This window comes from Protopterus annectens, chromosome 8.part0 (assembly GCF_019279795.1).
Source record: "Protopterus annectens isolate FY-2018-M chromosome 8.part0, PAN1.0, whole genome shotgun sequence".
NCBI lineage: Eukaryota > Metazoa > Chordata > Ceratodontiformes > Protopteridae > Protopterus > Protopterus annectens.
In genome coordinates, this window is record NC_056741.1 from 732,389,491 (window position 1) to 732,417,357 (window position 27,867).

Consider the following 27,867-nt stretch of genomic DNA (forward strand, 5'->3'; position numbering starts at 1 on the left):
AGTCTAACAGAAATCAAAAATAAAATCATAACTCATTCCATACAAATTGGTAATTTACTGTTTTCACCCAATTATGGATTACTGCACTGACAACCGGTCAACAAAATTACACATTGTAAAAAACTAAATCTTTATTCCCATGGAAAAGAATGCACTGTCTGTTGCAGCACATTATTCTAGACTGCTCTATTTTTGGATAACATCTTAGTGAATCAGTCTAAATGCTGACATTACCAGGTGGTGCTTGAGGTCAAACTCCATGATAATATGCACAAAAGCTTTTTAGTTAAAGGCCCTGTAGAAAAAAGGCAATATCTACAAGGGTGTGGTCTGGAAACCATCACTTGCAAAACAATACAGGTGTGGGTTATATGCTGAAAGTAAATAGAAGCTTTTGCTTGGTTGTGCTTCTAGAAGCAGCAGTGGGGATGCTACTAAACATATGGGTTACTCTCTTAGAAGCAGTAGATGGGGGTGGCTAACATGAATACATCTTCTTTAAGTTGTAGACATAGGCTACAGCCCACCAAAACATACTGGGTCACTTCTGGTAAGATGCAGCTAAGGCTAGTTCCCCTTAAGAAACGTAACACTGGGTCAGCACCTGTAAGTTGCAGATTAGGGTTACTGCCCTAACTGAAGAGGTACAAACTGACAGCAGAAATAAGGCTGTCCCTTTTACTGGGCTTCTCTACCTACGCAGTGGAAAGTGCAAAGGGACAGCACAAATTAAGATGTTTTAATCAGTAAGTAGCAGGCACTCCATGAGTGGTTAGGGATCTAGAGGAAAAAGAATAAGAGGCTGCTGTTCCATTACAGGAAAATACTGTAAAAATTAAAACAAATATAAGTTTCAGCATATTCTGATACTCTGTAATAAAAATGCATCAGAATCTATTTCTTATTTCAGTTTAATTCTTTACACATCAAGAAGGTCATCCTGGGGACTGCTACACAGATATAATGTCTCTTTGCCCTCCACCCAGAATGGAGTTTGGGCCCTATAATATGCCATAACCTAGAAATTATAAATTGTCTTTTATTTTTCCCTTCACCTAGTTACACTTACAGTCTTTGAGCCATTATCTTTTCAGCTTGCCTGCGAAAACAGATTTAGCACTTTCAACTAACTGAATTATTTATACATTTATTTATTACATTTGTTAACCAGGAAGGTGGGCTGGTCTCTGGATACTTTTCTGCAACGACGTGGGCAAGGCAGGCAAAAACAAACTAAGTTATAATCAGCATGAAAAATGGCAACACAAGTATTATTACAATATTACAATAAAAACAGATAACATTACTCTCTGTCCTTACTTTAAGCCTGTAAAAGCCATTTTTAGTCAATTTACATTTTTATCAATACAAAAAAGGTGAAAAAAGCAGATGTTTATTAAGTGTTTACAGCTGTAATCCCTAAATTCCAGATCCGCCTCCCCATATATACACTTAAAAAAAATTATTGCTGTCAGCCTTGCTCTGCTATGAATGACAAAACTGTCATTTCAAATAGCTAGTAATGCAAATGAGAGCTGCTTGCAGGCTACCTAGCTTAATGTTGTAGTTAAACAGATAAAAACAACATTTTATAGAAAAAAAAAACAAAATGACAGTATTTACACATTTATTTATATAGTACTGCAATACAATCGACTCTTGTTTTCCACATAAAGATCTAACAACTAACATTTTGGAGACAAAGTTCACTTTAGTTGCTTAGAGCATGTAGCTAATCTTTGCAAGACAATTTCAGTGTGTAAAGCTGTGGGGGTAGTGATCAACACTCAACTACAGAATCTTTACATTCTAATTTAGGTCTTGCAGGTTGAGATGCAGCTGTTTCTAAAACAAAATGAAACCTGAATAGGAAGAAAGGGTGGGACCTTCATGAGTTATGGCAAGGAAATTAAATAAAAAAACTGAAAGGTACTGAAGAGTCCCTGACCACTCTACAAAAGCGAAGTGATATTATAAGGATACAAATTACTCTGGGATAAGGTCAGCAACATGTTAGGGTACAGTTTTCCTCTAAACTCAACAAGGAGCTTTTCTTCTCTCCTCCTTTCTTCTCCAGTTACTCAGAAGTGTGTTACTGGAAGAATTTCATAAGGACGTTTTGTAATTTTTAGATGGAACATTTGTACATCAACAATCTCAGAGGCAAGCCACAATCTTGAAAGTAGTGTAGATGCTGTTAAATAACGTACAGCATTGGAAATAGTTAAGAAAAAAATGTGAACTTGTTAAACACAGGACTTGAAAGCAGGAATTTTATACTGGCAATTTAATAGGGACAGAGTTCAATTGTGACTTTTTTAATGAATGTGCTACTAGAAATTCATAGGTTGTTTAATCCAGTGTTTAAAGGCCTACAGGCAATTCAAAAAATACTGACTCCTTAAACTGGGGATTAAGAGTTTATGTCCTATCCATGTACCAATCTTATGCTTAAATGTGATTTTCCAATTCTCTCACACTGTGGTAGCCTATTCCAAATTTTAAGGATACCCTGGGTAATGTGTTTTCCACTTAAGGAGTACAGATTTTTAAGCAAAAGTTAACATTCTTAGGTTCACAGTTAAGTATTAGACAATCAGTCTGCAGACCATTTCAAGCCTAGCTACAAAAAATATTCAAAAGTGCCATCTAGCCTCAAGGAGGGCAAGACAAGACAGATCATGCAAGAATTTGAGGCTGCCTACTCAATTATCTAGGCTTACCGTGAAGGTGGCAAGGGTACTACTAGTTTGTTCCACAGGTGAGGGATACTTTAGGATATGAATCTATTATGCCAACATGTCTTATTTATCTGCTGATGAAAGTTTAGTTCGTTTAACTCATTAACCCCGAGTACCTTCTCATGGCGCCTGTGTGCTTAAACCCGAGCGCGCCATGAGAAGAAACAAATTTCTAGCCATTACCCCCGAGTGCTTCCACAAGCGAGAGAAAGTGTATTGCAGGTTTGTAGTTCACCTTAATGTAAAACACACTGAAATCGTAACTGAATATGTAATCTACCTTATCTAGTTGCGATTCAGTGTGTTTTTACATTAAGGTCACATAGAAGTTTATGTCAGAAAATACGTTTTAAATGTTGTTGGTAAGCAAGTGGTGGCAACCAATCGGATTCTTGCATTCCGAGCCACCGCTTGCATAACACCTCCACCCCCAGCCTAAACTTCTTTGTTTTCCCCTTATAAAAAGAGGGTCCAGCAGCAGGTATTTCCTTTCTTTCTGCGAAGAACTGGTGATTTTACCTGCTACTGGATCCTCAAATTAATTTTTGCTAGTAAAGGATTTTATGGACCGCCATATAGGCACTACCGGGAGTTAACATTCATCCACTGTACTGTAGAGTGCCCGGTCAGCTCAGCGCTCAGGTACTGTACTTTTTTCTGAATTCTGCACTAATTTTTGCAAGAGCAGTTGTCATGTAGGTGTTTTAGAAGAAAAAGCAATGTTCTTTCTCCATTCTTTTAGAGCTTCTTGTTGGTATTGCTTGCTGCGCCTGGGATTACTTGCCTGATGTCACAGTGAAATAAATAAAGTACTTGTTGTCATAGACTGCTTTAAACAAAAACTTTTAAATACGGGTGTCATTGTGGGGCTTGAGGGGAATTTAGAAAATAACGTTTACTGTTTTCATTTTGCGAGTCCTAGTTTGATTTCTTTGATGGGGTCCTTGTTCTTTAGGTCACAGTACGGCCTCTTCATTTATTTATTTTTCTGATTTACTTGACACTGTCATTTGAACGTTGTAGAAATAGTTTAGCTTATATCCAAGAGTGAAACTGGTCATCATCTGCATTATTTTTGTGGGATAGCTGTTGGATCATTTACGAGTATCACAATGAACGGATGAAGAGACGCTACAAGAGGGCTGACTGGAAAAGCAAGAAGCTGTTACATTTAACCTTTCTGATCTTGCATAAATTTAAATGTAATGTATCATTAACACTATGGGTGGCACGGTACATTTTTATTTTGTGGTAGTAGCTTGAGTGACAAATGCGTGAGAATATAAGTCTTTTTAATTTTGTTCCAGAGAGCTGTTACGTTTATCTTTTGGGACCGAATTTGGAAGCTTTGATTTCTTATGTTATAATAGGGTCCTACTGGAGATGTAAACACGTATTATCTGCGTTTCTTTGACCTCCCATTAATGACCAGGTCAGCATCTTGCCTGACATATTGCTCTTTTCGTACTGCACCGATTTCACGGCACTGGGTTGACTAACTCCATTCCAGTTGTAATGTCGTGTTGCCAGTACAATCCATAGAAATGACATGCATAGCATAACGGGAACTTTAACTGCACGTAAGCTTGTGTCAAGTCAGAAATCCACAGCTGCACAGTGTCAATATTTACAGAGATCGGCCTATTGTTTGAAGACACTGCCGTTTCCACATGAGAAGCTTTGTTAAATGTTTTTATCGGCGTTATGAGTTTGGAAGATACCTTATGGAGCTACTTATAAGGGCAGTCTAAAAATCCATCACCTTTTTATTACTTCTGCAGACAACACAGCGTTGTTGGGGGGTAGACGTTCTTAAGTTTGGAAAAGTAATAACCCGAGTAGTGCCCGATGATATGCTACATTTACAATGACTGCAATCTGATGATGCCTCACTTAAACTTTTTTAAACTTAAATTGAACGGACTGCGATGTCCTACACTAATACAAAGCCCTGACAGCACAAGTAGGAAATATGAGAATAAACAGTTATTAACATCAATGAGTGCTATTACACAAAATGCCACCCTTCATGAGAATCTTGCCTTAGGGCAGATAGCCTAGTATAAACCTATGAACCTATAACTAATGGGCACAGTATTTTTTAACATAAGGGGTGGCGTAAGCCACAAAACTTTGGGCTAGGCTTATAAATACCTTAGGGTAGATAGCCTAGTATAAACCTATGATTGTGTTTGTCTTGAACGTAACATTTAGGATTTTAATAAGTTATTCTTCAGATCTTGAATACTTTGTTGTTGTTCTGCGTTACGCTGCTGAGAATGAATGGACTCCGAAGCGCCTGTGCAAAAGCGCTAGCATAAAGTTTATAAACAAGCTTCCCCCCTCATTTTTTTATTGTCATGATTGTCGAATGGCCAAGGAAATCAAGACCTGCAGTATCAAATGTATTTCTGATGCCTGAAGTGTTAGGGCCGCATAATTTATTAAAAATCATTTGGCTTCCTGTTTCCAAAAATAGTACATAAAGCTGCTGTTAAGAATCAAAGGTGTATTGTTAGTATTTGTGAGGCATATGTTTTGATGTTGAACTTGACTGCCATGAAGTTGTGTATAGTGTGTGTTTGAGGAGTTTTTGAACGAAGCCAGTGTTTCTTATTTCGGGAAGAAGCCAGTTTACAAGTAAATATCTTGTTTACGTACAATGTAGTACTCTAATTATTACAATAAAAAGGAAATGGAAGGCATCAGAAAAGTAGTCGATTAACAGGGAGAAAAAATTTGTGGAGAAATATTGTGTAGCACGATAAGTAATACTGAACATAAATGGATTTTGGAGGCATTTAAAAGAAGGAGGTTGGTGTAATGGGTAATGGGTATGTGTTTACCTTACAGACACAAGGTATAGGGGAGAGATAATGAAATGGCTTATAGACTGGGTGATCTGTAAAAATGTGTGAGGTACGTGAGGTGCTGTGTAAAAGCTACACTAGTGTGGTCAGAAATGTTGATAGTCGTTTGAGTTTCAGACTTCATACTTCAGACTTCATAGCCTTTGTAATAGGGCAAAACCTGTTCTATCGACTTTTTACAATTTTAAAAGCAATGTTTAAAATTGTCCCTATCTTTGGGCCTTTATCCTCCCGTTATTTATGTCTTTGTCCAGATCCCCGAATGGGGCCTGTATGTTGTACTCATAGGCAGATAGCAAAGTTTGTTTGGGACATAGGTTATGGAAATTATGATATTTTTTTTTCATATTTTGGTAAATAACTTTGCAAGGGAGCATCTGCATGTGCCAAGTAATATCTCATTTTGAAGAAAGTATTGCTGGTTCCAAAATAGTAAAATAATTGTTCTTGTATGTTTGACACATATGCAGATATCAAAGTTTGTTTGGTACTTATGATTATGGAAATTATAATTTTTTTCATATTTTGGTAAATAATTTTCAAAGGGAGCATCTGAATGTGCCAAATAATATCCCATTTTGAAGACCCATTATAGCATGATATAAATTGAGGATACCATGCTATATTGAGCAAGTTAGGAAGTAGGATTTCTCTGAAAAAAAATTCTACTTCGGTATAGGATTACTGAAGGAAGACAAGATGTCTGGTAATGTATCTACAATGCACTGTATACCTATCAGTATCATGGATGTCAGACACAGGGAGATCAACCAGTATCACTTAAATTTTCAATGTTTTATATCAAACTCAAAGCTTAGAAAGGCCTTCAAAGAGTTTAACAGATCCTACGTCAAATGCTCTGCCACAGTTGTCCAAATCTTGGTGAGCTTATCTATAATGCCCGAGTGGGGTATTGTATCGAATGCTTTTGCAAGGTCCAGGTAAGGCTGTGTGGACCACCTTCCCCTCGTCAATGGCCTTGGTGACTGTTTCAAAGAAATCGACCAGATTTAAGAGGCAGGATCTGCCCATAACAAGGCCGAACTGGGTAGGATCCAGTGTCTGTAGGTCCCCAATATCTATTTATGAGGTCCATGATGATCCTTTCCATAGCTATGCAGACCAAGCTAGTCAGGCTTATGGGGCGATAGTTTCCAGGATCCGTTGAGGCACCACCTTTGTGGAGAAGGACCACTGTTGCTGTACACCACTGTATGGGTACATATCCTGTAGTAAGTCTGAGATTGATCAGTAGTTTTATGTTTGGGTTTAGCTCGACTTGGAGTTCATGTAGGATGCAGCCCGGGACACCATCTGGTCCCATTGATGCTGTGTTTTTTTCTTTAGAGAGGGCGGCTCTTACCTGAGCATCTGAGATGTCAGGGGGGCAGGACTCTGCTGGGATAAATATTTGCCCTTTTGGTGGGGAAGGGGGGAGGGAGAAGTTTGCGCTGAACCTGTCAGCTAGGATGTTGGCAATATCTGTGGGTTCGGTGTATATTTTGTCATTTTGGACTAATTCTGAGCATATATGGGAATTCCCACCCAGGTTTCTAACATAACTAAAGAAAGCCTTGTGATTATCCTTAGTGTCCTGTGCTGTTTTTCTCTTGAAGCTGGCCTTAGACGATTTTATGAACATTTGATGGATTAGGTTTCAATAAATAAGTTCAAAGAAGTGGTATCTGATAAATAGTTTTAGACAAAGTGATATAGACCCCCCTGGAGGGCATTATAGTGTTTGGAGAATAGGCTATATGTTAAATTGTTTAGAATTTATTTTTTATTACTAATTTATATATTTTTTTAGTAAATTTGATGTAAAATAATTCCTCTTCCTACTGTTTTAGACTTGTAGTATATGCTGGCAAATCATTGGAGGCTGAAGTCACTAAATAATGAGTTACATTTCAGTTTTAAACTTTATCATGGCTCTTTACTAATCAAAGACAGATCTCAACAGAATCAGGAACAAGTCCAGAAGTAACCAGGGGCACTTTTAAAATATTATCACTATTAATCTGAGACATTGACAGATTACGAGAATATGAATTAGTATACATTTTCTGAAGTAAAAATATGTCACTCTATTTATTGTCATTGTGTAATTACCAGATTTCTCAAAGTCCCCAATTTCTCTCTCTCTCTCTCTTTCTCTCTCTCTCTCTCTCTCCTGTACCCCGAATATAAGGAATGGCTACTCAACAGATAATCTGATGCAATTTCCCAACTGCGCATTGGGTGTTTATTTCTGATTATTTTCCTGTTTGTGCTTGTACATACCAGGAAATGTTATAAAATTCAAAGCCAGTTCCAAATGGAACGCTGAAGCTTGCAGCACAAATGCAATGTCAACTCAAAATATAAAATAATGAGTTGACATTGCTTTTGAGTTGACATTGCATTTGTGCTGCAAGCTTCAGCGTTCCATTTGGAACTGGCTTTGAATTTTATACAATTTTATTGTGGAACGCTGCACCTCCGGTGAATCCTTGTGTTGTTTCAGATACCAGGAAATGTTACTGAATGGTTGTTTTTGGGAAATCTTTCATTCTGGTGTCTGTGCATACATTATATTGAAGGGCTTGACTGGGTGAATGCTTCATTTTGGTGCTTGTACATACTAGGAAATGTTACACACATTTCGTTTGGGGAAGTGTATAATTTTGGTGATTGTGCATACCTCAACATTCTACTGAAGGGGTTGCTTGGGTGAAATGTTCATGCTGGTGGTGTCACATACTAGGAAATGTTACTGTAGTGTTTTCGGGGGAAACATTTTATTGAGGTGCATGTATACCAGGACATAGTAATGTTACTTAGGGAAATAATTCATTGTATTTCAGGGAAGTGCTTGTGGATACATGGTCTGACTGCTGTAGTGACCGCTGGGCGAAATAGTTTTTGCTTTTTGGTGATTGTGCATACACAATACAAACAACTCGATGGGTTACTGGGGAAGCATAGAAATTTAGTGTGACAATTTCATACGGTTACATTACTTAAAATACAGCACAGAAATGTATTTATAGTGTAATATACTAGCATATAAGACATTGGATACACCATTGAGTAAATAGTGTAAAATAAGCAGACAATCACTTCTGCTTGTAGTATTCTATTTGTGATTAGTAGTTTCATGAGTGAGATTCTTCATCAACTAGCTATCCTCCAAAACCACTTTGTGGTAATCTAGAGCAATCCATTGGCAGCTGATTTTGTAGTTGAAGATTTGAATGTATTGCAGGTATTTTAGGTTATTGTAGGTGATTATACTTACACACGTGATTGTCCAGGGACTGACGTAAAAACAAACAAAAAAAAAATTTTATTGACATTTGGTTAGTCCAGTTGAGCCAGGGGCCCATTTTCAGTGGACACCTGAGGAGAAAAGCTCTGGAAATAATACAAATAATTATGATATTTAGAAAATATGAAAGTAGGGTCACAGAAACCTAGTACAAGTCAAATTTGTGCACAGCATACAGTGCATAGGTAAAATAACAGTAGAGTACAATTTCCAAAACTTGAGAGTTTATAGCGGAGGCCAAAGAACAATAAAAAGATTGAGAATATTACACTGAGTACAGTATGAATACAAATAGGAAGATGAGAAGAGAGGAGACTATCTTGTTTAGCTTGTTCAGAACCCCAATCATTCATCATCATATGTAAGTGTTGTACTATTTGACTATGGCCTTATAACAGATTGTGACTGCTGCATAACACCTGCAGAAGGTAATGTAATGAATGTCAACAATTATCACCTGTGTCTGGGCATGCATAACTTTGCAAGTCATTAGCACAGTGCACCATGCATAACTTTGCAAGTCATTAGCACAGTGCAGTTACAATATAGCGCTGAGTCATTGTCACTTTTCAGGTAAAACTGTCAGCAGCTGTCACTGTTATTCACATAAGCAAAAGTCGTTATCACATTGATGAATGCACGACTAACATTTGGCTGTTTCTCCACTTGCAGTGATTGCAATACACCCCCACCCCCTCCACACTACTTTCATATGTCATGAATAAAATTTCAAGAAATATCAGCAGTCTAGGAGGAAAATTGTAGACATTACATCTTCAATTGCTGTTTTTCTTGAGAAAGTGGCTAGAATAAGAGGATTTGTGGTGTACTTTATGAATAATTTGAGTATATATTATTATTGACTGCCTTGCATCCTCTCATTTGACAGAAAATCATAATTTTTTTTAACTAAGGCAATGACAATATCCAAACTCATGTGTTGTATTTATTTGAGACTATTCTGCACTGCGGTGGTAAATTATTTCCTTTGCTTTTGAACTATGAAGTCATTCTGTTGCGTTATTTATTATAGTCTTTCTCTTTTATTTATCATTAAAATATATACCCTTTGTGAGTGAGATCTGTTTGGTGAGCTAAGTAGGGTGTAAAGTAGCTGGGGATATATATATATATATATATATATATATATATATATATATATATATATATATATATATACACACAAAATCTTTTTATAGCTAAGTAGTTTGTGTGTGAGGCTGCATTGTTGGTGGATAGCGAGGTTTCAAGACAGTCATTTTGCCACCTGTTCACTTAAGTTTTCAAGGCTGTTAGACATTGAGGTGTTCTTCAATTGTTGGCCCGCAAATGGTGGCTGTACTTGTTCTGGTTCTTATGGGATGTGGCCATTGTCAATGCTTTCATTATATTCCGTGAAAGTATCAGACATCAGCAACTATCACGTTCTGGACGTATTATTCCAGCAACACAGTTACAGTTCCGAAGGAACCTAGGCTTGCATCTACTTGCCAGTTACACAAAGAGGAAACGATGCACTGAGATTACTGTCCCAGAGGCTGTGAGCAGATTTGAGCATGGCTCTCACTTTCCAGTGAAATGGCATAAATCAAGATGCAAAACTGTGCCAGCAAGGGTAAACGTGCTGAGCCATCATGGGGATGTCCAACTTGCAAGGTCAACCTGTGTGTTGAATGCTTTGGAGAGTACCATGGCCATAAATCTCTCCCATAGTGCTGTGGGCCTTGAGTGTGCCACTGATGTAATGGTTCCCTCAGGCAAAGGCCACATGCAAAAAACACAGCCTGGGTCAGTCTAGGCCTTTACATTAGCTCCTCCCTTCGGCCCATTGCAGAAAGGACACATGTAAATGGAAGAGGCAGAGGTAAAGCAGAGTGCCTCAACTGCATTTTCAGTGTACATGTGCTCTTTCTGTGCCCCCTTGTGAGTTAGCAGCCAAGCCCTTCAGCAACAATGCCAGGAAGGTCCTTCTTCACTTTTGTTTTGCCAACTGCTCTTAGGTTGGTGGGTGCATCACAGGGGGCATACCCAGCCAGCATGGATCTTGTGATCCACCGGGATCGCACTTGGGAACCTGGAGACTCTACAGCACAGTCCCATAGTGCTGCTGTCCTCGGTAAGCATGGGCTTGGGTGTGCCACTGTGATGTACTGCAAAACATGCAAAAGACACAGCCTGGGTCAGTCTTGGTCTTTTGACATGTTGCCTTGATGTAGCTCTCCCCTCAGTCTCCCTCCCTTCCGGTAGGTCAGGACAGCAATTAGTGAGTTATTTCAGTCCCTCATCCCTTAGGTCCATTGCTGAATGGGCACATGTAAAGAGAAAAGGCAGAGGTAAGGCAGACTGCTGGCACTGAAGGAGGTCATGAGACCATAGTGGTTTCAGCAGTCTGAGTGGGCAGCCGGCACAGCTATGGGACACTACAGATAACCAACATCTGGTGCCCCATGCCTGTCCTTGGCATATTAGTGGAGTGGCGGTCCTTACCCTGCTTTTTCTCTTTACATGTGCCCTGGCTGTGCACCCTTGTCAGTGTCCACCCATGCTTTATTTCAGATGAGGTAAGACTGGAAGGGAAGATGTTCACTGGTTCAGAAGGGATGGCATTCACCTAACTGAGGAGGGCATTGCATTCTTCTTGACCAAACTCCACAATGGTGTGAGGAGAGCCCTGCATGATTGTGAGAAGAATGGAAAACACCCATGACCAAGCTGGACCAGTATAGTAAGTAAAACACTATTATGAAATGTGTTATGTAAAATTTATTTCTCTGAGCTTGGCAAATAACTGTTATGGAAATTATGATTTTTTTTTCATATTTTGGTAAATAACTTTGCAAGGGAGCATCTGAATGTGCCAAGTAATATCTCATTTTGAAGACAGTATTGCTGGTTCTAATATGGTAAAAGAATTGTGCCAGTATGTTTGAGACTTATGGTTATGGAAATTATGATTTTTTTTCATATTTTGGTAAATAACTTTGCAAGGGAGCATCTGAATGTGCCAAGTAATATCTCATTTTGAAGACAGTATTGCTGGTTCTAATATTGTAAAAGAATTGTGCCAGTATGTTTGACACATGTGCAGATATCAAAGTTTGTTTGAGACTTATGGTTATGGAAATTATAATTTTTTTCATATTTTGGTAAATAACTTTGCAAGGGAGCATATGAATGTGCTAAGTAATACCTAATTTTGAAAAGATTATTTATAGTTCTAAGATGGTAAAAGAATGGTACCTGTATGTTGTACTCATAGGCAGATAACAGAGTTTGTTTCTGACTTAGGTTATGGAAATTATGATTTTTTTTCATATTTTGGTAAATAACTTTGCAAGGGAGCATCTGAATGTGCCAAGTAATATCTCATTTTGAAGACAGTATTGCTGGTTCTAATATGGTAAAAGAATTGTGCCAGTATGTTTGACACATGTGCAGAAATCAAAGTTTGTTTGAGACTTATGGTTATGGAAATTATGATTTTTTTTCATATTTTGGTAAATAACTTTGCAAGGGAGCATCTGAATGTGCCAAGTAATATCTCATTTTGAAGACAGTATTGCTGGTTCTAATATGGTAAAAGAATTGTGCCAGTATGTTTGACACATGTGCAGATATCAAAGTTTGTTTGAGACTTATGGTTATGGAAATTATAATTTTTTTCATATTTTGGGAAATAACTTTGCAAGGGAGCATCTGAATGTGCTAAGTAATACCTCATTTTGAAAAGATTATTTATAGTTCTAACATGGTAAAAGAATGGTACCTGTATGTTGTACTCATAGGCAGATATCAAAGTTTGTTTCTGACTTAGGTTATGGAAATTATGATTTTTCATATTTTGGTAAATAACTTTGCAAGGGAGCACCACATTGTGTGAAGTAATGCATCATTTTGAAGACAGTGTTACTCCTTACATCATGGTAAAAGAACTGTGTCTAGGCACTGTACACACGTACAGATATCACAGTTTGTTTAGTCTTGTACAAATATGAAAATTATACATTTATAATACTTCTCATTATTATGCCCATATCTTTGTGAGGGAGCATGGTAATCACACAAATGATGCGTCATTTTGAAGCTGACAGTCAGATGCACAACTTCTACGCTGATATGTAGGCTCTGTCTGTTACAGGTGATGAGATATTATGCTTTGTTTATTTATCAATTATGAGAAATAATATACTAATCATATTTCTGTGAATATCTCATGAAAGGAGTGTCACACAGTTATGGTTAAAGTATCATTTTAAAGCTGACATTCATACTAACAAATTAAATTCAAATTGTATGGGTCTGCATCGTACATAGACCAAGATATTGTGCTTTGTTTTTCCAAAAAATTAAAAGAATTGCACAATATCAGCATTCCTTGCCAAATATTTCATTATGACTTTGATATGCACTATCAATATTTACACTGTTGGAAAGGTCAGTGTCTGCTGAACAACTTTCGCGTTTAAACTTTTAGCGTAGCTCTTATAGTTAAAGAGTTATGAGCATTTGTTTTCTGTATAGTATTACAAATGGATTTTCTGAAAATGAGCTCAGGCTGCTCTGTTGTTCCTATGGTGGAATTCAGCAGGCAGATTTTCCTGAGCTGCTCTGGAGTGAATGAGTTAACAGAGTATTCAATGTACCATCAGTTCTGTGAAGGAACAGGAGATCAAAACAGGGCTGCATCTCTCGTCACTAAAGGCTAGACATAGATCTTCACAAAGACGTCTGTAAGAAACTAAGTACAGAGAAAGGGCTGCCAGCTTCTCCTGATCACAAAGATTTTTGAGGCTACTTATTTTAGTTATGAATCTCTGAGGTCTCTCAAGTTGTGCAATATATTTTATTAAACACATGTCAAAAGGTGAATTACATTCAATAATGGGTTTTATGAGATACGAGTAAAAGGGGATTAAGACTTCTCTGGATCTGGTGGAAATGCCTTTGGAAATTAGATGGGCAATAAAAAAGGCTTTCCAAACTACTGTGGAGACACGATGGTCAAATGATAAGGAATGATCAACATATCCAGATCCTTTACAGCAGTGCCTGACTGGAAGGCGCATATTCTATACGGTAAGTAAAACTGTTTTGATTACCAAAATTAACTATACCACATTTTTTATATATATATATATATATATAAGCCATGTTGGAGCAAACTGAGAGTCAGCTGAAAACTGAATACCACCACCCATTTACAATCATCTGCAAACTTAGTTTACCATAGGCCAGAAGTGCTGGTCTGAAGGTTTGAGAAATACATGCCAAATAGGACAGGGCCCAAAACCGTGCCCTATGGTACACCACTGATAACTTTTTTGCTTTTAGAAGTGACACCTGCTACTCTTACCACATCGGCTCTTTCAGACAACCAGTAAGCTATCCATTGCACAATATAAGGATTTATATTCAGATTTACAAGTCTATCAATAATGCCTGCATTGCAAATATTTTCAAAGGCCTTGGCCAAGTCCAGATATGCTGTATGATCTACATAACCACTCCCCACTGCTTCAGCTAATTTTTCAAAGCAATTAGTGAGGTTAAAGAGGCAGGACCTTCCTTTGATAACCCTAGACTCTCATCAATTTTGCTTTTAAGAGTTTTTCAAAGTCCAGATTAAGTCTGAGATAATGCATATTAGAATAGTGAGACAAATGGGTTTGTAGTTACCAAAGTCCGTGGTTGGGCCAACCTTGTGCAATGGCTGTTTTCCAGCTTTATAAATATATCTGGTGGAGTGGGGGGGGGGGGGGGGCTCAGAAAAACGATATTAGGCACTGATGATTAGACATCCTTGTATGCTGCCAGAGTCCATGGATGAAGTATTTTTGAAAAGGCTGAGAGAAATTGTTCTGTAGTAAGTAAAGAGGGTGGTGAAAAATTTGTACGAAATTTGTTAGCTAAAATATCCGCTATTTCCTTTGGGTCAGAGAGTACTGTTGTGGACTAGCTCCGCACACTGTTGGGTGTTAGTTTTTAACGTCCTGACATAGTTAAAAGAAGATTTGCATTTATTTTTAGAGGCTATTTTAAATGCATGTTCAGCTTTGAGCTTCCTAATGGTTTCCTTAAGCTCTTTGTTAGTTTAAGTGTGCTATTATGGTAGGTAAAATAAGACCTCAAAGCACAATTTATTCAAATGGGAACTCCACTACAGGGATTTGTTTTTAAACCTCACATTTTATTTGTTGTGGCTACAGACTGCCTTATCAATACAAACATTTAAGCGGCAGTAGAAGTCAGAAGCATAGGCAGCAGCTTTAACAACGGGATCCTTCAGAGGAGGATTACAGCAGAATTTATTTAAATCAAGTTACTGAAGAAGGTTTGCTTTTGAAAAGTCCCTAAACACAGAGCTATTTACAGGGAATGTACCACCAGTTATTAAGGAAAAGGTCACTAAATTATGGTCTGATTTAACGAGACATGATGACACATATGAAGATGTCCAGGAAGTGGCCTTGCTTGTGAAGACTAAACCCAGGATACTGGGGCCCCTAGTAGGATGGCTAACTATTTATGAAAAGGTGTTAGGATTTAGTACATCAAGGAAGTGCTGGGCATGATGACCACTGGCAATGCAGGTCAGCTATTATTGAATACAATGCACTCCAAGTACTGCTTAGGACACCTAAAACACCACATCATGTTGTAAAATAGCTTCTATGACCATAAAAGAAAGGATATTAGCTGTATGAATGCACAGCAGCTATCAAGCATGTAAAACCAGAAAAAGTACAGTTGTGTACACTTACCATAAATGTAGATGTTCGAGTGTATTCACTGTTGCAGTCATTACATTTGGGTTATCCTGCTGGCAGGTTGCCCTCAGTCGGCCTGAATTCCAAAGTCTTGGGTCCTGCGTCGGTTGCTGTCGCTTCTTCCCTGACGTCCGTATAAAAGATGCAGCCGACGCCATTTTCTTCAGTTTTTCTTGCCCCAGAAGTCAGGTGCCCCCAAAAGGGTAGGCTAAAAATATGTAAATAAAACATACATGCACCAAAATAAATTTTACCTTCATCTATAAGCAAATACACCACATAGGTTGTAAAGATTAGAGAAGTAAAGATAAGTTCCAGCAAAAATAAGGGGGATGGCGGGAGGGTAACCTGGACTGCAACAGTGAATAACATTTGAACATCTACATTTATGGTAAGTGTACACAACTGTACTATGTTCTTCGTGTTTCACTGTTGCAGTCATTACATTTGGGTTGAGTCCCAAAGCTATGGTTGGGAGGCTGGAGCTAAACAGCATTAGGAGCAGCTATGAGGCCCTGCAGAACTGCAGTGGCAAAGCCTGCCCTGGATTTAGAGTAAAGAGGCAGATTGTAATGTTTTGTAAAGGTATGCACTGAACTCCAAGTAGCAGCCTCTAAAATGTCTTTGGTTGGTACTCCCCTGAGAAAGGCTGCAGACGTGGCTGCAGCTCTGGTTGAATGTGGCCTAATGCCCTTAGACACTGGTTTGCCATGCTGTGAGTAGCAAAAATAAATGAAGTGACCTATACACTTTGAAATAGTCTGCTTGGAGATATCCCTTCCTTGTGATGCTGCGGCATATGCCACTAGTAATTGTTCTGTCTTTCTGAAAACTTTAGTTTTGTCCAAGTAGAAAGCACAGTTGTGTACCTAACATAAATGTAGATGTTAAGAGTGTATTCACTGTTGCAGTCATTACAATTGGGTTATCCTGCTGGCAGGCTACCCGCAGTCGGCCTGAATTCCAAAGTCTAGGTCCGGTGTCGGTTGCTGTCGCCTCCTCCCTGACGTCAGTGCGCCAGGGGTATAAAAGATGGAGCCGATGCCATTTTCTTCAGTCTTTCTTGCCCCAGAAGTCAGGTGCCCCCAAAGGGGTAGGCTAAAAATATGTAAATAAAGCATGCATGCACCAAAGTAAATTATTCCTTCATCTACAAGCAAATACACCACATAGATTGTATAGAATAGAGAAGTACAGATAAGTTCCAGCAAAGATAAGGGGGATGGTGGGTGGCTAACCTGGACTGCGAATACACTCGAACATCTACATTTATGGTAGGTACACAACTGTACTATGTTCATCGTGTTTCACTGTTGCAGTCATTACAATTGGGTTGAATCCCAAAGCTAAGGTTGGGAGGCTGGAGCTAAACAGGATTAGGAGCGGCTATGAGGGTATGCAAAACTGCAGTGGCAAAGCCTGCCCTGGATTTAGAATAGAGTGGTAAGTGATAGTGCTTTGCAAAAGTGTGCACTGAACTCCAGGATGCAGCTTCTAAAATGTCTTTGGTTGGTACTCCTCTGAGGAAGGCTGCTGAAGTGGCTGCTGCTCTGGTTGAATGTGGCCTAAAGGCCTTAGTCACTGATTTGCCATGTTGTGAATAGCAGAAACGAATGCAGTGGCCTATCCACTTTGAGACTGTCTGCTTTGAGATAGCCTTTCCTTGTGATCCTGCAGCATATGCCACTAGAAATTGCTCAGTCTTTCTGAAAGCTTTGGTTCTGTCCAAGTAGAAGCGCAGCTGTCTGTGTATGTCCAAAGAATGCAGAAGTCTCTCACCCTTATTCTGTGGGTTTGGATAAAAGGTAGGCAAGTGAATAGTTTGGTTAAGGGCCACACTGGACACTACCTTAGGCATAAATGTCGGGTTTGTCCTCAGAGAAACCCTATCTGGATGGAAAATGATAAAAGGTTCCACAGCCATGAGTGCCTGTAGCTCTGAGACTTGTCTTGCAGAGGTTATTGCTAGGAACAGAGCTGTTTTCCAAGATAAAAATTTTATATCACCTGTAGCGGCTGGCTCAAAAGGAGGCAGGGTGAGTTTTTCCAAGACATTATTGAGGTCCCAATGCAGGTATTGGTGATCTCCTTGGAGGCCTTAAGTTTTTGGCTCCTCTGAGGTACTGCCTTAGTAAAGGATAATAAAAAATGGGTAGCTCTGTATTGTAATGAGCTGAAATGGCAGAGGCATGAATCTTAATTGATGAAAAGGATAGGCCTTTGTCCAGCATCTCAGTTAAGTATTGTAAAATCTGAGGAATATTTGGAACAATCGTGTCAATCCCCTGTGCCTGGTTCCAAGCACAGAATCTCCTCCATTTTTCAGCATAAGATTTTCTGGTACTAGGCCTCCTGGCCCCCAAAATAACATCCATCACCGCTTTAGAAAGAGGGGTGTTTTGAATGACTACATTATCCGCCATGCTGCCAGATTTAAGGTCTTGAGTTGGCTGTGCAGGATCTGATTGTTTTGTTGGGACAGTAAGTGAGGAATTTGAGGTAATGTCCAGGCTGGGCATTGAGAGAGGTTCCTTAGGATTTGGTACCAGTGCTGGCGGGGCCAGTCTGGGGCAATCAGTATAATTTTTAGCTTCTCTTGTCTGACCTTTAGGAGTACCTTGGAGAGGAGGGGCAGAGGAGGAAAGGCATATACTGTTAAGTTTTTCCAGCTGAAAGATAGAGCATCCACTTTCCATGCTTGCTTGTGATAAATCCTTGTGCAGAATCTCTGTAGTTGGCAGCTGTGAGGGGAGGCAAATAGATCTATGTTTGGGCATCCCCATTTCCTTATTATCATGCTGAAGACTTGTGGATCCAATTTCCACTCGTGTGGATCCAAGAGGTTTCTGCTTAGTTCGTCTGCCAGAATATTTATCTTTCCTGGTAGGAATTGTGCCTGCAGATGTACTTGGTAAGTCAATGCTTTGTTCCACAAAGTCATGGCTAGTCTGCAAAGGGGATAGGAATGAGTGCCTCCCTGCTTGTTTATGTACCACATGACTGTGGTATTGTCCGTCTTTATCAATAGTTGCCCCGGTTGATGTTGATCCTTGAAGGCTGTCAGGGCATTCTGAACAGCTAGCATCTCTTTTTGATTGATATGTAGGTGCATTTGGCTTGCGGACCATGTGCCCTGAATACATCTTCCTGCCATGTGGGCCCCCCAGGCATAATCTGATGCACCTGGTGTTAATGTCTGCCTGGCTGTGGGTAAAGTGAATGGCTGTCCCTTGTTGTGATGACAGGCCTTTGCCCATCATCAAAACTCCTGTTGCAGGCAGGGAATGGGGGTAATTATTGTTTCCAGGCTGTGGCAATGTTGAGTCCAAACACTTTTTAGATACCATTGAAGTTTCCTCATATGCAGTCTTGCATATGGAATTAGCAGAATGCAGGATACCATGAAGCCCAAAGCCTGCAGAATTCTTCTTGCAGATAACTGGGCCTTTGTTGCCAACAGTTTGAAATAAGTAGTCAGTTGCCTTTGTTTGTCTGGCGTGAGATAAGCCATATGGGCAGTTGTATTTAAGCTTGCACCCAGGAATATTATCTCTTGAGAGGGTACTATTTTTGATTTCTTTTTGTTTACTGTGTACCCTAGGCATGTTAAAAGTCTTTGCACAAACGTCAGATGCTGTAGTAGAATGTCCTTGTTCTCTGCTTGTATGAGGCAGTCATCCAAGTAAAGCTATATTTGTATTCCTCTTTGTCTGCAGTAAGCAATTACTGGTGCCAGGCACTTTGTGAAGACCCTGGGCGCAGTAGATAAGCCAAAGGGCAGTGCAGAGAATTGGTAATGCTTTGAACCAGCCTTGAATCTGAGGTATCGTCTGCATGACTGTCTGATTGGGACATACAGGTATACCTCTTTTAGGTCTAAAGTCACGAGCCAAGCCTTGTTGCCCAGCATGGGCAGAAGCTGCTGAAAGGTCAACATCTTGAATTTTGGTATATCCAGGAAAGTTTTTAGAATAGATCGGTCCAGTATTGGTCTCCATGCTTTGTCCTTTCTGGGTACCAAGAACAGTCTTGAGTAAAATCCTTGTCTCTGCTCTTGCTGTGGCACTTGTTGAATAGTCCTCATGTCCATTAGAGCTGCGACTTGTTTTTGAACCTCTGCCCATTGATTTTTTTGGCAGGTCTGGCCATCCGTTTGCCCTTGGCAGGGTATGGAAGTGAAACTCGTAGCCTTGTGACACTATACCTAGAACCCATTTGTCCTGGGTTATAATGTGCCAATTTTGAGAAAAAAGTGCCAATTTTGAGAAAAAAGTGCTAGTTTTCCCCCTAAGGGTGCTGCCAGAAGATAAGTGCTTGGTGCAGGCAGGGGGAAGTCATTGGGACTGTTTCCTGTATGGTTGTGATTTGTCTTCTCCACCTTTGGAGGTAGAAGCACCCCATTGCTTAGACCTATAGGAACCTTGCAGCTGGGATCTGCCTCTAGGGTGTCTGGATCTGCCCCTTTGAGGTCTGTCTGAGACTGGAAAGGACCAATCGTTTGTAGGTCAGTGTCTGCTAAATCTAGGTGGCTGTACCTGTAAGAAATGCTTGACCGTTTACATAGATTTAGCTTTGTCCTCCATTTTCTTTAACACCTCTTCTGCCTTAACACCGAACAAGGTGGTATGTTGTAATGGAGCATCAAATAATTTTGCTTTAACATGATCACGCAGATTTTGTTCCTTTAACCAAGCATGCCTCCTAATGACAGAACCCGTAACAGCGGCCCTGCAGGAGGCCTCCAGAGAATCAAAATCACATTGCAAAGCATGCTTTCCAACTTGTTCAGCTGCATGCAATAAATCCTGCATTTCTTTGTTTTCTGCACATTCAGAATTTATCATCATTTTCTGCTTAAGCAGTGACATGATATATTACTAATATTTGAGCATAAGAAACTGGCAATTTAAGGCTCTTATAGCTAAGGTAGCAGATGTGTAAATCTTTTTTCCCCATCTATCCAGTGCCCTACAATTCCTGTCAGAGGGGGTAGGGTTTTTTGCAGTGGAAACCTTGACCCCTTTGGGACCTTGAGAAATAGTTTCTGGGTCTGCAGTAGGGTTTTTGAAAAGGAATTTATGTGAGTCAGGGACCCTGTAGTATCTGTCTGGCTTAACAGGAGCTGGAGGTAAGGAGTCAGAGGTCAGACTAGACTCTGAGAACACATCATCTACAATGTCTAACACAGGTGGAATAGCTAGAGGCCTGTGTTGAGGTAGTAAAAGGAAGTCTCTGAGCCTCTTCTTAGATTCTGAAAAATCTTGGCTCTCCCAGTGGAAGTGCTCCCTCATGGTATGCAAGGTTTCCCCAAAACAGTAGTCCCCAGGAGGAGACGCTGAAGGAATTGATTCTTCAGCATCAGAATCCTCATAGCGGGGGAAGAGAATATTCCTGATCAGAAGAAATGGAAACCTGATCTGAAGATTCATAGTCTGTCTCTTGCCTAGGCCTCTTATCTTGTGGGGGATGGGAACCCCTGCTCAAGGTAATTAAGTCTTTGGCCATTTTGAGCATCTGTTTTTTGGGCATAGAGGCCTGTCCATGTGGCTGGTGAACTTGTTTCTTTACCTTTAAAGGTGTTTTAGTCTTTGCCTTTGAAGTCTGTTTAATATACAATTGTTTAGGTCTGAATACACCCTCTGAAGCAGATGCCTGCTCAGTAGCTCCGAACCCATCTGAGGGAATAATTTCCGAGGCTCCAATACCTTGAGTTTCCAGTGGCCTGGCCGACTCCACATGGGAGTCGGTAGTGGCCTGCGACTCTAAAGTAGCGGGCGTCAGGGACTGCAAAAGCACCTCATTGAGAACCGGCGACTTGCTTAGGAGAAGCTTAGTCGTCGGTTTTGGACCTCGGTTGCCTGTCTTTTTCTTTTTCTTTGCGTTTTTTGTGAACTCCGGTAGTCGGATGGCTATCTGACGACATTGTATAATTAAATCTTCACCCAAAATAGCTTAATGCAAAATCGTACTAACGCTTAATAGTGCATTGGTTAAATCTAGCACAAAATCGACAACTAGAAACGTTGTGGTCAGGGCCTAGGCAAGGAATACAGTAAGAATGAAAGTCCTTATGAGGTATTTGCTTCCCACAAGAAATACAATTATTAACTTTTTCTGACATCAGACTGGAGCATGAAAAAAGTTTCCCCAATGGCGTACTTAGCTTTTAATGAAGACTTTGGATCTGAAACTCGAACACAAAAATCTCAGGAGTCGGCTGACTGGCTCTTGCGAACTGCTTCTGCTTCGGGGACCACGCGGCAAGAAAGACTGGAGAAAATGGCGTTGGCTGCATCTTTTATACCCCTGACGACCTGACATCAGGGAAGAAGTGACAGCAACCGACGCAGGACCCAAGACTTTGGAATTCAGGCTGACTGAGGGCAATCTGCCAACAGGATAACCCAAATGTAATGACTGCAACAGTGAAACATGAAGAACATCCTACAGAACAAAATGCATCATCACCGACCACAATCTCGGTGTATCAGCCTTATACTGCAATGAGAACAGCACATTGTAAACTAAATAATTCTCAGTCAGAATGTGAACTTATGGAGGTATCAAACTTAAAAATGTTATTTTTTAGCAAATGCATGTACTAAAAAACTTTATAAAACAATGACATTAAAACAATAATAAAAATGTTAGTTGACAGGAGTAATCCGACTGGGCTGCAGTGGCCCCTTTTCAGAGAAGGTCCAGGCAGAAAAGCTCCAGTTACAAAATGGACATTTTTATACAATAAAGAAAACTGTAAATCTGTTTCAAGTTATGATATGGTCATACAATAACAAAGACAGCTGCACTAGAGAAAAAATATTAGTAAAACATAGTCATTACATAGACATGCATGACAAATTGGTATATACACAGTGAGGTTTAAAATGTCAATTTAGTTTTATATTTATGGAGAGGAGAAATATGAGAGAGGCAGTCCAATAGTAGAAAACAGAAGAGGTGAGGAATGCAGTGCGTATAATTGTTAGGTGATATAGAGAAAAAGAAAGTTATAATGAATGTAAGTTGGAAAGTTGTGAGTTGCTGAGAACTGCACCCCCACACATGCCTGGGTTCACTTATTGTCACACAGCATGAATGATTCTAGCTCAGGGGTTCTCCCTTAATGTGAGGCACCAAAAGCAGGATTCATAGAAATGTTCCACAGTGTGCAGCAAATGTTTTTTGTGGCTGAATAGTCCACAGACAGATATAAGCACAATTCAAAGGCGTTACACCTGTAACAAGCAGGGTAGTCAGCTATCCGAATCATTCACCAACAGATGCCAAGCCACATACATACAAACTCAGGTGCTGGTGCACCATCATCTGGCATGCACCTAATAATGAACAAGCCCACAAACTGTGGTGTAAACACATCAAAATGGGAATCAATAAAAAAGGTCTACTGTATTTTTTTTTTTTAATTCTTGTTAGACTTAGACTGTGGCATCTTGGTCTCTGTAGCTTGCACGGCTGTCTGAGAAGCTGTAACCACAGTGGTGGCACAAGGAAAGACACTGGAGAAGTCTCCACAGCTATGGACTCTTCGACCCTGCAGTGGAATGCACCTGCCATACAGAGGTCAGTGGCAGCTGCCTGAAGTCACCTAGTGACAACTGGAAAGGAAAGGAGGTGGTCACATCTGTCTCTGTGTGGTTAATGTGGGCTCATGATTTTGGTTGATATCAGACCCTTTATTACTGCAACATTACTCTTCAAAAATAGAATAGGGCAAACTGCTGCAATGGTGAAGTCTCTACACTGTTGGATAAAAAGAGAATGAGAGAGAAGGCAAGACATTCTCAGTGAAACCTAAAATGGTAGAGCTCAACAGGCTGATATTAACAACGCAGAGAAAGGCACAGACTCAAGAGTCTATTTATTTGTTTGCCTGTTAACCAGGGTAGAACACTGACCAAACAGACCTTTTGCAGGTTACAAGACACCAAGTAAACGATCATGTCAATTCTTACACAGATGGGTCAACTGTACAAATATAGTAATTTTCTATATAGACAGCTTAGTTTAAAAAATAAAATATAAGAGGAAACAGGTGTGGATTGAAACATTTGAATATTATGAGAGAATACACTTACCATCACTATTTGCAATAAATACAATTAAAACAGTTTAGACAGCAGGGTATAGGAAGTAGAATAGAGAAGAAAGGAGGTCCAGAGTGGGGGTACAAGGGCTGAGTCAAGGGGATTCGGTAGAAGCAGAAAGTCAGCATTAGTTTTAAGCAAAAAAAAACAAAAAAACAAAAACAAAACAAACAAAAAAAAATTGTATCTCATCACTGAGGGACAGCAATCCAAAGGTATTATAAAACAAGTTAACCAGTTTGGTACTAGCTTTACCTCACAAGTTTTAAGTTTCTACACCCAAGCTTTTTGAATACTTACCTTCTAGTAACTGTCCTTCCTCTGTTCTACAAATGCAAGTTTCAGGAGAAAGAACATCCTCTACAGTCATCTGAAATGAATTGTGTGGAAGGAAAGAACCATTAGAAAGCAATTAATTAAAAACGCCTTTTCTGCACTGTGAAGTTAATGCCACATGCTTACCAATAGGCAGTGCTCTAAAACTGATCACTTGGAAACATGCAGTAAACAAAGTATGAGAATGCATGTAAATAAATAATCTGAACTTATGTGTAAAAGTGAGCTGTGTGGAGGTTTTACATCTGATGTTCAAAGCACAGTAGGCGAGTCAGAAATGTGGGAAAGTAACAAATATTCTCGCACATCACCTGATCTTCTTTCTCTGAGTTTTGTTATGAGGTGTGACAGACGAAATTGTGAGAAAGTGTAAAGAAAAATTCCCGTGAAAGTAAGAAAGTACAGTTGTGTACACTTACCATAAATGTAGATGTTCGAGTGTATTCACTGTTGCAGTCATTACATTTGTGTAATCTGCTGGCAGGTTGCCCTCAGTCAGCCTGATTAACAAAGTCTTGGGGCCTGCATCAGTTGCTGTCCCTTCTTCCATGACGTCAGGTCGTCAGGGGTATAAAACATGCAGCCGACGCCATTACATCAGTTTTTCTTGCCCCAGATGTCAGGAGCCACCCCAAATGGGAAGAAAAAAAAAAAAAAAAATATATATATATATATATATATATATATATATATATATATAAAAACATATAAGTTTAAAACACAAAAAATATACCTCCAAACAAAAGCAAATAGAGAGTGAGAAAGTGTAAAGAAAAATTCCTGTGAGAGTAGGAAAGTACAGTTGTGTTCACTTACCATAAATGTAGATGTTCGAGTGTATTCACTGTTGCAGTCATTACATTTGTGTAATCTGCTGGCAGGTTGGCCTCAGTCGGCCTGATTAACAAAGTCTTGGGCCCTGCATCAGTTGCTGTCCCTTCTTCCATGACGTCAGGGGTATAAAACATGCAGCCAACGCCATTACATCAGCTTTTCTTGCCCCAGTATATATATATATATATATATATATATATATATATATATATATATATATATATATATATATATATATATATATATATATATATATATATAAACATATAAGTTTAAAACACAAAAAAATATACCTCCAAACAAAAGCAAATAGACCCAAAAAAGGCTTTTATGCATAGTAAAAGAAGAAAGGAGAGGTATAGTAAGAGAAAAACAGGGTGCTGGAGGGTGGGTAACCAGGACTGCAACAGTGAATACACTCGGAACATCTACATTTATGTAAATGTACACAACTGTACTATGTTCTTCGTGTTTCACTGTTGCAGTCATTACATTTGGGTAGAATCCCAAAGCTATGGTTGGGAGGATGGATTTATACAGCATTAGGAGCAGCTACAACGCCCTGCAGGACAGCAGTGGCAAAGCCAGCTCTGGATTTGAGAAGAGAGGTAAATGGTAATGTGAACGTATGAACGGAGCTCCAGGTAGCAGCTTCTAGAATGTCTCTGGTAGGAACCCCTCTGAGAAAGGCTGCAGAAGTAGATGCAGCCCTGGTGGAATGAGACCTGATCCCCTTGGGGATAGATTTACCATGGCGCATGTAGGAGAAACAAATGCAATGGCTTATCCATTTGGAAACAGTCTGCTTTGAAATAGCTTTTCCCTCTGCCCCTGCAGCAAATGCCACCAATAGTTGCTCAGATTTTCTTAGAGATTTTGTCCTGTTTAAGTAGAATCTAAGTTGTCTGTGTACATCCAATGAAAGCAGAATCCGCTTCACCGTTGTTCTGTGGATTGGGGAAGAAAGTTGGCAGATGAATGGTCTGATTAAGAGCCACACTGGATACCACCTTAGGCATGAAAGATGGATTGGTCCTGAGAGCCACCCTGTCCGGACAAAAAAATAATGAAAGGCTCCACTGCCATAAGAGCCTGTAATTCTGAAATCCTTCTAGCTGAAGTGACTGCTAAAAGGAAAGCTGTTTGCCAAGAGAGAAATTTTAGGTCTGCAGTAGCAGCTGGCTCAAAAGGAGGGAGAGTGAGTTTTTCCAAAACAAAATTGAAGTCCCATGCAGGAGATGGTGCTCTCCTGGGAGGTCTTAAATTTTTGGCCCCTCTGAGATACTGCTTTAGCAGAGGATGAGAGAAGAGGGGAGGTTCCGTGTTGTAATGAGCTGAAATGGCAGAGGCATGGATTTTTATGGAAGAAAAAGATAGGTCCTTGTGAAGCATCTCAGTTTAGTATTGTAGAATCTGAGGAATATTGGGCATTGCTGTGCTTATTCCTTGTGATTGGTTCCAGGCACAGAAGCTTTTCCATTTGTCAGCATAAGATTTTCTAGTACTAGGCCTTCTAGTCTCCAAAATGACATCCATCACTGGGTTAGCTGAGGGATGCCAAGGGTGAAATTAGTTGATTAGCCACGCTGCAAGATTCAAAGTTTGGAGCAGAGTGTGCAGAATTTGGTAGTTCTGCTGAGACAGTAGGTAAGGTGTCTGAGGCAGGTGCCACGGAGGAAGGTGTGACGCATTGCGCAGGAGTGGGTACCAGTGTTGGCGAGGCCTGTCTGGAGCAATCAGAATAATTTTTGGTTTGTCCTGTTTGACATTTAGTAGAACTTTGGAGAGAAAAGGCAGAGGGGGAAAGGCATAGACTGAATGATAGAGCATCCACTTTCCAAGGTTTTTTGTGATGAATTCTTGTGCAGAATTTGTCCAACTGATAGTTCTGCGGCGAGGCAAAGAGCTTTATGTCTGGGTTCCCCCATTTGCGTGTCAACATGTTGAAAACTTGTGGTTCCAATTTCCATTCGTGTGGGTCCATAAGAATTCTGCTTAGTTCATCTGCCAGAGTATTTAGCTTTCCTGGCAGGAATTGAGCTTGTAGTTGTATGTGATAGGTCAAGGCCGTGATCCACAATGCCATGGCTAGTCTGCAAAGGGAGTAGTAATGTGTACCCCCCTGCTTGTTTATGTATCACATAACTGTGGTGTTGTCTGTCTTTATCATTAGTTGTCCTGGATGAAGGTAGTCCTTGAAGGTTGTCAGAGCATTCTGTACAGCTAGCATCTCTTTCTGATTGATATGCAGGTGCATTTGATTTGGGCTCCATTTGTCCTGAATGCACTTCCCTGCCAGATGAGCCCCCCAAGCACAGTCTGATGCATCTGTTGTTAGGGTTTGGGCGGCAGGGGGTGGAGTGAATGGCAGTCCCTTGTTTTGGCGGCAGGCCTCTGCCCAGCATCAGAACTCTAGTTGCAGGCAAGGTATAATAGGAATCATTGTTTCCAGGCTGTGACAATGTTGACTCCACAAACTTTTTAAGTACCACTGAAGTTTCCTCATATGCAGTCTTGCATATGGAATTAGAAGAATGCAGGAGGCCATGAACCCCAAGGCTGAAAGAATTTGCCTTGCAGATAGCTGGGTTCAATTGAATTTGCTTTTCTGGCATTAAGGTAAGTCATCTGGGCAGTTGTATTCAAGCTTGCACCTAGGAATGTAAATTTTTGAGAAGGTACCAGTTGTGATTGCTTTTCGTTTATGGTGTACCCTAGACAAGTTAGAACCCTTTTTACAAACGCCAGATGCTTTAGAAGAATGTCCTTGTTTTCTGCCTGAATTAGACAATCATCCAGGTATGGATATATTTGAATATTTCATTGCCTGCAAAATGCAATTACTGGTGCCAGGCACTTTGTGAAGACCTTGGGCGCAGTAAATAAGCCACAGGGCAGTGC

At 39.9% G+C, this 27,867-nt stretch overlaps 1 protein-coding gene across 1 annotated transcript in view; it reads right to left on the minus strand.

Annotated features, from left to right (window-relative positions):
- Positions 1–27,867, minus strand: part of GPKOW (G-patch domain and KOW motifs) — a 743,201-nt gene that overhangs the window by 88,379 nt on the left and 626,955 nt on the right. The window contains exon 9 of the mRNA XM_044080190.1: positions 24,097–24,166. Coding sequence (XP_043936125.1) covers positions 24,097–24,166 — 70 coding nt within the window. The remainder of the gene's footprint in view (positions 1–24,096; positions 24,167–27,867) is intronic.